At 50.7% G+C, this 11,386-nt stretch overlaps 1 protein-coding gene across 2 annotated transcripts; it reads left to right on the top strand.

Annotated features, from left to right (window-relative positions):
- Positions 3,359 to 7,901, top strand: LOC8078571 (zinc finger CCCH domain-containing protein 53). Of its 2 annotated transcripts, none has more exons than XM_021453832.1 (9): positions 3,359 to 4,922; positions 5,012 to 5,197; positions 5,284 to 5,469; positions 5,557 to 5,636; positions 5,725 to 5,961; positions 6,086 to 6,212; positions 6,370 to 6,618; positions 6,734 to 6,820; positions 6,955 to 7,901. In XM_021453832.1, the coding sequence occupies exons 1-8, from the start codon at positions 3,916 to 3,918 to the stop codon at positions 6,771 to 6,773; spliced, it is 2,112 nt and encodes a 703-aa protein (XP_021309507.1). In that variant the 5' UTR covers positions 3,359 to 3,915; the 3' UTR covers positions 6,774 to 6,820; positions 6,955 to 7,901. The 2 variants fall into 2 exon arrangements, with proteins under 2 accessions (XP_021309507.1, XP_021309506.1); XM_021453831.1 differs by having other exon boundaries at positions 3,363 to 4,922; positions 6,083 to 6,212.

Raw genomic sequence — 11,386 nt, 5'->3', positions numbered from 1 at the left:
CTCCGGCCCCGTCGAGTCGCTAGAGCGCCGGTAAGGGTACATGCGATGGTGAGCTAGATGAGGACGGTCGATGGCATCGCTAGGTGCCGGCCGAACGCAACTGTCGCAGGATAAAAAAGCCATATGAGTTCAGTTCAGAAATTAATGTCAAGATTGAATAGAATATTAAGAGCAAAACAAGAAAGTACGACGTATTATGGAGGAGAATCCATACCAACATACGTACATGCACATGACACACCTTCGGCGAAGATGAGAGCGGCGCCGCCATCTCGACGGGCACCCGGGCTGCGTTGAAAATAAAATGGATCCGACTAAATAAATAACTCGACTCCAATTCAGATCCGAAAAAATTGCAAACCCTGCTCCTTTGATAATTATTTAATTAATATTTCACATATTTAATTGTCATGTATACGGACGCCGTCCGCATCTGTTGTTGCGTACGGAAAACTTCAAATACATCCGCATAAATCTAAACCCGTTAGTACCCACTCGTGGCCCGTTAAGAGGTTTCACAGGTGTATGTGTGCCGGTTAGGAGAGAGGAGTAACTACTTCCTAGGAGTAGGAAAAATTTTATATATATATATATATATATATATATATATATATATATATATATATATATATATATATTCGGAATCTATAATTTTCTATTTCTGAGTTTTTTATATAAGATTGTTAAAATAATCAAAATAAATTAGTTATATATTTAAATATGATGAAATTTTTGACTTTTTATACCTATAGTTTAACGTCAATGGTGTTAAATCTGACCAAAGTGGTATGGAGAGGAAAGAAGTTCTATAAAACTCAACTTTTTTAATAACTTATAAATAATTATCAATGTTTATAATAACATTCATGTGAAAATCTCGATGGCCTTGTTTAGTTCTGAAAATTTTTTAGATTTCGCTACTGTAGCACTTTCGTTTGTTTGTGGCAAATATTGTTCAACTATAGAATAACTAGAATCAAAAGATTCGTCTCGCGATTTACAGATAAACTGTATAATTAATTTTTATTTTTATCTATATTTAATGCTTAATGCATGTGTCGAAAAATTCGATTTGACAGAAAATCTTAAAAACGTTTTAGATTTCGGGATGAACTAAACAAGGCCATAGAATAAGGCAAGCCAAGCAGTGAAAGCGTAAAACAAATGATGATTCCACTCGAGCCTCAGAACACGACAAAATGGGCGTTGTGCAGAGTGGTAGGTGCGTTGTGCAGAGTGCCGTGGAACGGCACGAACTCCGTTGCACACACCACACTGGTGTTTTTCCGGTGCCTTTGTCTGCACCCCATCCTCTTTCCCGGTGTTAGGGCCTGTTTAGATTGGGGTTAGAAAATTTTCTGATGTGTCGGAAGGATGTCGGGAGGAGGTTTTAGAAACTAATAAAAAAACAAATTACATAGCTCGTCAGGAAACTGCAAGACAAATTTATTAAGCATAATTAATCTGTCATTAGCATATGTGGGTTACTGTAGCACTTAAGGTTAATCATGGAGTAACTAGGCTTAAAAGATTCGTCTCGCGATTCTCAACTAAACTGTGTAATTAGTTTATTTTTTTATCTACATTTAATGTTCTATGTATGTGTCCAAAGATTCGATGGGATGGATGAAAAATTTTTAGGCGAGGAACTAAACAGGGCCTTAGTAGCGCGCTCTTCTATCAGCGACTGTACTGTCCGCCATTATCATGGTCATGGGGACAAGAAAAACACTGCAAGACGCGATTACCAGCCACACAGACACATACTCCTATGTACTAATACTACTATCTTAACATAGACATTCCTCGTGTCCGTCCAGTTTACCCGGCGCACATACAGTACATTCAAACTTATTACTCTAGGTCTAATAATTTAGCCTGACATGTTATTACTAACATATTTGTAATTAAAAAAACTTGATATGGTTAGATTCAGTATGATCGAGTGTACTACTCTACAATCAAAAAAATTATTACCATAAATAAAGTATATGTACAAATAACACTAATAATGGTCTAAGCGTAGACCGTAGTTTAAAATGCAGTCCAGCGTAACATGGCGTGAAGTGAAGCGGAACAGTGGTCTGGGCGACGGACGGGTCAGGATAGGGATAAAAACGCGGCCTATCGCTATAAATATTGGATTCGGATCTTGATGCCACCCCGTATATCGCGAAAAGCGCGCAAAGCTCTACTTGCGTCCTGCTGGAGGAGATGCAGCAGCAGCAGCAGCAGCAGCAACAACGGAACGGGGGGAGCCACAAGGACAAACGAACGGGACGGGGTGGGTGCGCAACGCCGCGTCCTCCTGGGCCCCTTCCCTGTCACCACCCGAGATCGCGGCCGTCACACAGTCCAGTGATCCAGTCAACAGTAAAAAACAGTAACCGCGCCTGCTGGTCGTGGTAGATTCTCTCACGTCATCGTTTGATTTCGGACTTGGCACGAATTCGCCGCAAATTTGGCCTTCTTTAGGTCTTGGCCTTGTTTAGTTCCCTATAAATTTTGCAAAATTTTTCAGATTCTCCATCACATCGAATCTTTAGACATATGCATGTAGTATTAAATATAGATGAAAAAAAATTAATTGCACAGTTTGATCGAAATTGACGAGACGAATCTTTTGAGCCTAGCTAATCTATAATTGGACAATATTTGTCAAATACAAACGAAAGTACTACTATTCCTATTTTGCAAAAAATTTTGGAAGTAAACAAGGCCCTTGTATGAAAATAAAAATTAATTGCACAGTTTGGTCGGAATTGACGAGACGAATCTTTTGAGACCAGTTAATTTATAATTAGACAATATTTGTCAAATACTCCCTCCGTCCCAAAAAGAGTGTCGTTTTAGAATTTCAGACATCTTATTTGACCATTCGTCTTATTCAAATTTTTTTCATAAATATTATATATTTTTTAACACTTATTTTATTATTAGAGATATTTTACCCATGATTAATTTATTTTATAATTTGCATAAAATTTTTGAATAAGACGAACAGTCAAACATAATGTCTGACAGTAAAAAACGTCACTCTTTTTGGGACGGACAGAGTACAAATAAAAGTGTCACACCTAAAATTTTTTGAAACTAAACAAAGCCTAAGTGTTGGTAATAGCATGTATCATCATGTGCTGGTAAACCGTCATCACGGTGGTACGTACCTGATATCCAACGAGGACCATGGATCCACCACAAAACACACTACGCTTCCGTGCTCCGCGTCCGAAAGGAGGACCGGACACAGAGGGGGAAAAAAAAGAGAAGGTGGCGACACGGTGACAGAAGCCTGTGGATCGAGTTTTATAAGCTGGGGTCCACGGAGATCTAGATCTATCTATCCGCTGCTCTGCTCCGGGCATCCTCCTCATCCCTCCTCACCCGCCTCGACCAGCCAAATGCGCTCGGAAATGCTCCACCCGGCTGACGGATTCCAGGAACCACCCCGGAGGAAACGGAATTCGCGCACGGGGTCCCTCGTCCCCTCCCCGGGGCCCCGCCCGTCCCCTGCATCCGTTCCGTCGTCCCGAGAAAGCACAAACGCAACAGAGCTGAGCGCACAGTGAGGAAAGGCGAGCTTATAGATAGAAGATAGCGATGCAGGCAGCGCGAGGTGCGCACTCATCAGAGCTGCTCCGCTCCCCTACTTCCCCCTTGTAGAGTAGCGTAGCGTAGCGTAGCTTGCCCGACGCCGCGACCTCCGGGGGCTTGGCTTTGGGAAATGGAGCAGCCGCTCACTGCCCCAGTGGCCGTGCACCGCACCAAGTGAAGCTGCTTGCCTCGAGCTTGAGCAGAGCTTCCTCACTCTTCTTCTAGTACCAGCACACACTCACGGTAGCTTCCAGCGACAACAGAGGTCCACGAAGAGGAACAAGAAGCTCTCTGTTGGTGCGTGCTTGCTTGCTGCCATCCATGGACGCCTACGAGGCCACCAAGGTGGTGTTCTCGCGGATCCAGGCGCTGGACCCGGACCACGCCGCCAAGATCATGGGCTTCCTCCTCATCCAGGACCACGGCGAGAAGGAGATGATACGCCTCGCCTTCGGCCCCGAGGCGCTGCTCCACACCGTCATGGCCAAGGCGCGCAAGGACCTCGGCCTGCTCCCGCCACCGGCCCCCGGCTCCGGCCCTGGGACGCCCACCTCCGCTGCTCACTCGCCGTTCCTGCTCTCCCGCCAGAACTCCGGCCGATGCGGCGCCGGCGCCGGCACCGCGCCGTCGCCGCTCTCGGTGTCGTCGCCCTCGTCGTGGGCGCCGCCGCCCGTGTTCTCCAGGAGCAACAGCGTCATCAGCAATGGCGCGGTGGCGGAGGAAGCCTTGACCGCCGCCGTCGGGGACGACCTTATGAGCCCGGCCGCCGGCGGCAACGCGCCGCCGTCGCCGTTCTTTGCCGCCGGCGACCCGCTCCTCGACGAACTCCAGCTGCAGGAGCAGCTCGCGTTCCTCAACGATGCTGCTGCCGGCCACCAGCTTCCCCTGTTCGACGCCGCCAGCGAGTGCCGGAGCCCCGGGGCTGGCGACGCCACCGGGTTCTTCCCGTACGGTGGCCTCGGCTGGGCCAACGGCGGCGGCCCAGGGCACCGCCGGAGCTCCTCGGTCAGCGAGCTCTGTCTTGGCGGTGCAGACGGACTCGGCTGGAAGCCCTGCCTGTACTACGCACGCGGCTACTGCAAGAACGGCAGCGCTTGCCGGTTCGTGCACGGCGGCCTCCCCGACGACGCCACCGCTCTCGCCGGCGCTAAGATGGACACCGCCACCTTGGAGCAGCAGTGCCAGGACATCCTGCTCCGCTCCAAGTCCCAACGCCTTGCCGCTGCGGCCTTCCCTTACTCCCCGACCGGCTCGCTCCCTGGCTCCCCGTCCGCGGCTACCAAGTGCCTGAGCTTGCTCTTGCAGCAGCAGCAGAACGAAAACCAGAGGTCTGCCATGCATGTTCGAGGAGCTAGCTCTCAGACAGTAGACACTCTCCCGCTCTCTGTCGTGCTCACGATCTCCCCGGTTCTTGCAGGGCGGCAGCTGCAGCGGCCGCCGCGGCGCTGATGCTAGGCGGCGACGACGCGCACAAGTTCTTGGGGCGCCCACGGCTGGACCGCGCCGACTTGGCGAGCATGATGAACCCGGGGTCGCGCCAGATTTACCTCACCTTCCCGGCGGACAGCACCTTCCGCGAGGAGGACGTCTCCAACTACTTCAGGTAACTGTTACCAGCGCGCTGCTCCGGTCCCTCGCGAACCATTCGCGGTCTCTGACGCGTGCGCCGGCTCCGGCGAGCCGCTGCAGTATCTACGGCCCCGTCCACGACGTGCGCATCCCGTACCAGCAGAAGCGCATGTTCGGGTTCGTCACCTTCGTGTACCCGGAGACGGTGAAGCTGATCCTGGCCAAGGGCAACCCGCACTTCATCTGCGACGCGCGTGTGCTCGTCAAGCCCTACAAGGAGAAGGGCAAGGTCCCCGACAAGTACAGGCATGCCGCGACCTTCCATTTTGCCGCCATCTCTAGGCTTTTCGCTCATGTGTTGACCGATCGCTCTGCTGCTACTCTACGCTGCAGGAAGCAGCAGCTGCAAGGCGAGCGGGTGGATTTCTCCAACGGGTTGGACGCCAGAGACCACTTCGATCTGCACCAGCTCGGTAAGGCATTTCGGCATCTGTTGCAAAAATGATCGGTGCTGAGCTCAGACCGAGTGTGTACTGATGCTCGCTCGGTGCCTGCCGTCAGGTGCGAGGATGCTGCAGCACTCGCACAGCGCGAACGAGATGCTGCTGAGGAGGAAGCTGGAGGAGCAGCAGCAGCAGGCAGCCGAGCTGCAGCAGGCCATGGAGCTCCAGAGCCGCCGCCTCATGGGTCTGCAGCTGCTGGACCTCAAGACTCGCTCGTCGCCGAGCCCCATCGGCATGCCCTTCAGCCCCACGCGAGCTGTCGCCTCTGCCACCGTCGAGTCACCGCCCGATTCCGGTAGGGATAGCGACAGAATGCGACGCCATTTTCACTCACCTTTTCGTGTGCACGGATGGGATGATGAATAGCTGGCGATATTCGGGATTTCTGAACTGTGCCTGGTTGATTTCGATTTCAGCAGGGGAACACGGCCCCAAGGGCAGCAGCGGCTTCTTTCTTCCTCAGAGGGGGGAGAGGCCGGCGGTCAACGGAGGCGATAAGGAGGAATCTGCCGGCGATGCGAGCCCGAACGCAGACGGTGACCAAAGGTGGAATGGAATTAGCGCTAAACAAGTCATTATCGCCATCATTTGTTGCGTCCATCACATTTTGCTTTCATCCAGCAACGCAGAGAAGCAAACATTTCACCAACTGATCCGTGGGAAGTGACTCTTTTTTAACTCATTGCGTTTCCCTCACCTGCAGTGCCGAGCACAACCTGCCGGACAGCCCGTTTGCGTCACCGACCAAAAAGTCCGCCGCCGCGGCGTTCTCTCGCGATCCTTTCGCGCCCAGCGACTCGGAGATCGCAGCCACAGCAGCTGCCTCGCCCGGTCGTAACGCCACGGCCGCCTCCTTTGCTGGCATCAACAATGGCGGCGGCCTCACCGGCCATCTCAGGCCCTCTGCTCTGGACATACCTTCGCCAAAGCCCTACTTCTTCCCCATGTCCAGGTATACAACAAACATCGTACCCGCAAATCGCGCGGTTCTTCTATCTATTCTATCCGAGCGCCATGATTTTTGCTCAAAGCCCTGAAACGCATCATGCGATCCGGTTGGTTGGCAGGCTGTCCTCCGATCACGGCGCCGGCGCGATCGGGATGTAAAGTTTAGCCCTCAATGGGAGGGAGTATGATACTACTGCCTAATCATAGTAAGCACTTCATCGTCTTCCTTTTGCGAAAGCCATGGATGGATCTCAAGCACTGAGCACCATGCTTCCAAAATGATATGCTTTTCAGATGTGGAATGATGATGGTGTTCTTACTTTCGTTTCGATCCCTGCAGGAATACTAGAAGCAAAGAAAGAAGATAGTGGAATATAGGTGAAACAAAAAAGAATGGAGAAGTCGAAGCATAGTGTTAGTTCAGTTCCTTTTTCCTTTTCTTTCCTTTCCTTTTTTTTCATGAAACCAAACCTCAGTAGGAGCAGATCCACACCAAGCTGAGAAGCAGCTCGCAGTAACAGATTAGTGCTTGCTCTCCTATTACATTACAACATGCCTTTACCACTAATTACTACCATTAGTACTTACTATTACCACCCACCCAAGCATTGATGTAATACTACCTAGCTAGCTCCATGTCCATGATATGATACTACTGCTACAACAGCCACTAGTTCATATAACACTCTGATAGCACTAGGTGTGATGCTTACCAACCACAAGAAGATACTACTGCTACCACATGTAACCCCGGACTCCTACAGCACTGCTCTGCTTGCTGAATGCAAACAGCCATTGCAAAGCCAAAACAGACGTGACAGACAGGCTTTGGAGAGGAGGACCAGACCAGCTGGTCCACTGTGTCTGTGTGTAAAAAAGATCTCACAGGATTATAGTAGTAGAGAAACAAACCTGTCCCAGTCCCAGTGTAGGGTGTGTGTGTGTGTGATTGAAGGAGGACCACTCTATGTGTTTGTGTGTCTCCACGGCCTGCTGACGCTGAACCGAGCTTGTTGTCAATATTGGGAGGAGAGGTGTCAGCGTTGTTGGCTGGGGGTGACGGTCCGGTCCCCCCACTCTTCAGTCCTTCAGCAGATGCAGATGCATATGCAGCTCACTAGTCACTAGTACTACTTCTCTACAAAAAGATGTCTTTACTTTTTTTTACCTCTTCTTCTTTTTTTCCCCCTTTGATTTTACTGTTGCTTCTGTCTGAATGAATCTACTGTAGTGCACAGTGTTATTATAATACAAAAGAAAGGAAATTGAAAGATATGGAAAAAAAAATTGCCCTCTGTCACTCTCTGAGGTGAATGACTGGTGCCGGTGTGGTTTGGTGCCTTCGTCTCCCATCTCTTCCTCTCTGTTTATTTCTTTATTTCTTCTTTAGGTGACTAGTAAAACTAAACTATTTTAGCTTCTTTTTAATTAGTGTGTTTGAAACTTTAGCTATTAAAGTGACTAAAGTTTAGTTGCCTAAAATTTAGTAAGGGGAATATATCAAACAGGCTGTTACTCTTGTAACAACACCTGGTTACAGTTAAAACACTTGCTCAACAAGTACGAGGTTTTAAAAGGATAAGAGTTGCTAATAGTCTTGTTGGAAAAAAAAAACGTGGCGCACGAAGAAACGAGGAAAGAAACGTGGCACACGAAGAAAAGACGATCGGCGAGCGCTGCGTATAGTGTTGCCGCTTTTCTTTTCTTTTCTCCGTGGCTGGCAATGGCAAGGCAAGGCAAGGCATGAAGGCAACCGGGGGCGGGGCGGGCGGGTCGTAGAAAGGCGATGCTTTCGGGGACACGCTTTTGGAGATGCTGTTGCCTTGGCTTGGCTAGTGCGATGCAGCAGCAGCCACCAGCAGTGCTCCCCTCCACCTGCAGCAGCAGCAGCTCTCCTCCAGTAGTCGGACTAATCAGATCAAGGGTAACCAATCCGCGGTGCCGAGCCGAGCCGAGCCGACGTCGACATCGGAAGCTAGGGATCTGAATGCGACGGGTAATGTGCGGGTGAGTCTGTGAAGAAGAAAAAGGAGAATATACCGCGCCACACACAATAATAATTTGCTGGATGGATGAAGGCCAGTAGTTCGCGGGTCAGTCGTATTCAGCTGTACTAGCAGTAGTAATCAGAGGTATCGATACTACTATCACCTGCTCATGTCATGAGATGATCAGTGAAGGCACTGGCCCGTTGGCAGGAAAGGAAAGCGGATCCATGCATGTCGTGTCGACGATGCTCTGCTCGTGGCTCGTGTGCCGGGCGACGGAGGCGGAGACCGGAAGGACAGGCCGGCCGCGGGCGCACCGGCACCGGAATCTCGCGTCGCCGCCGGAGATTTGATGGCCCCGGCTCCAGCTGTGCCCGCCTTGCGTTTCTTCACGCCGCTGGCCCGGGTGGCGCGCAACAAAGTGCATGGCGCTATCGTTCTTTCTGCTTTCCTTTCCTTTTTTTTCCCCTCCGGACTCCGGGATTAATGCTACTAACCGCGCGCACAAGCTGGAGCATAAATTAACACAGGCCTATTAGCTTGCTAGCCCTTCAAGCGGTGCCTACCTTAGCTACTGGACCTGTGGTACGTACGCTAGCTCCGACATGTTTGAAAAACTTTTGCTTTGCGACTGTACTGGTCATCATATGATAGACATCATCAGCGTGCTTGATGCTGATGCGTTGAAAGATTAATGGAGTAGTACTCATGCGGCTCATGCTGCTGCTGCAGCACCAAGCCAAGCAGCGTAAGCGCTGTAACGTGTGATTCACCAGTGGTGTGGAGATGGATCCTATCCTAGTACTCCGTCGTTTGCAGAGCAGAGCAGAGCAGAGCAGTACAACGACGGGTAGATGCAGATCACGGGCGAGTAGGACGGCGGTGGGGCCCAGCGTGGCAGCGGCCTAGTCACGCCCCATGTGTCCGTGCGGCCCCGCTCTGCCGGCGTTCGATCTCGTGCATGCACTGCACTGCACTGCACCCATCGGTGGACGAGATGGAATGGAATTGGAATCCAATCCGACCACGGCGCTGCCTGCCTTGCCTCGCGCCGGCCGGCTGGTGCTGGAGCTGGAGCTGGACCATCGCCTGTGCCTACCGGTGCTGCATGCAATTGCCGCAATGCCCCACAGAGCAGCACCTCGTGGCCTGGTCTTGCGCGCACATGCCTGCTGCCCACGATCAACTGCGCCGCAACGACAACCGCGCGCCGTAAACTTTATTAGCTTTGCGACTTTTTCCTTTGGAACAGCATGCAGGCGCGGGCACGGCCGTAGAACTAGAAGTTCCCATGCATATGCATGCATGCATGGCTAGTTTGTCGTTTGCAAGATGACACGTACTACGTAGGTTAGGACAGACAGGCGAGGCGTGGTGAAAGGCCGTAACCTTTCGGCGCGGCGCGTCCTGTCCTCCTCTTCTTCTCGTGTCTGTTGGCACGTGACCAAGCCGATCGAGAGAATCGCATCGCATCAGACCCGCTGCATGCGAATACCTAAGCTATGACCATGAGTCCATGACACCGCCAGAATAATTGTGCAAAACCGCAGGGTGGTCCATGCAAATGAACAAGGCCAGTCAAAGCAGCGGCAAACAGACCGTTAATTGCTTTGCCTTGATTTGCTTGCATCATGCAGCTTGAGCCTTGATTTTTGCCTTGATCTACTTACTACTCCTAGTGTGCTACTGCTACTCCAGCTCTCTACTAGTATGCGAGCCGCACAACTGTAGCAGCAGCAAACAATGAGCCAGCCAATGCATCTGCTCGTGTCGTGTCCCACCAACCAACCCAACAAATTAAAAGATGCCAAACTGTATAGGCCCCCACCTGTCAGTGGGTACCCACGTCCTTACTCTGACCAACTCCACCGTGCAAATTGCAAGTCGGCTGGTCATGATAAGTCCATCACCCCATGCAAAGTATAACATCATCGGTCATCAGGAAAGGCAGCATTATTCTTTGGGTGCGTTTGGCAGAGCTCTTCTTCAGCTCTCTGCTCTTAATTCTTTGATGAGTATAATTCTACTAGCGGAATGAGAAGTTGATGAGAATTGATTATCTGTTGGGAGGAGGATGAAGCGGGTTTAATTTTTTTTAGCTCCCACCGCATATGATTATGCTCACATGAATATCAGTTGGCATTTTAAGCATTTGGCTGGTTGGGAGTGATTCGGAGAAACTAAAGCTGGAGCTCTCCTAAATAGACCCTTTTGCATGCCAATGCATATGCACATGTAGTAGAGGCGTAGAGCTACTAGAGCAACGGGGGGAGTTATCGTACTAGACTACTACTAGTATATATGGCGTTGCTCCATGTACAGACTACTGTTGCAACATGTACAGTAGCAGTTCATACGTACCGTGGCAGTGCCCGTCTCGTCTTCCTCCTCGAGGTCAAGGCATGTGCCGCCCATGCTGCCCTTACATGTTGTCCTGGCCCCTGCCCTGATGGAGCGGCCGGGTCGTGTAGCATATGCATTGCATGCATGCAGCTGTACATACATACACATGCAGAGGGATCGAGCACTACAGTTGTACTGTATGTGGTAGTACGTACGTACGTACGTACCCCCACCACGTACTGGTAGATCGATCGCATGTACATGAGCAGTGCACACCGTCGTCCTAGCATGTCGATCTCAAAGCAATGCAAGCATCTAGAGCGGCCTTCTAGGTAGCTTCGTTCACCGTCAGGTTAGGTACGGGCATGCAAATGGATCGGAATGGTTGTACTCGCATGCATGTCATCAGCCGGCCAGTGCATGCTCATGCTCGATCGTGTG

The sequence above is a fragment of the Sorghum bicolor genome, chromosome 2 (genome assembly GCF_000003195.3).
Source record: "Sorghum bicolor cultivar BTx623 chromosome 2, Sorghum_bicolor_NCBIv3, whole genome shotgun sequence".
NCBI lineage: Eukaryota > Viridiplantae > Streptophyta > Magnoliopsida > Poales > Poaceae > Sorghum > Sorghum bicolor.
This window is presented reverse-complemented; position numbering and strand designations above follow the sequence as displayed.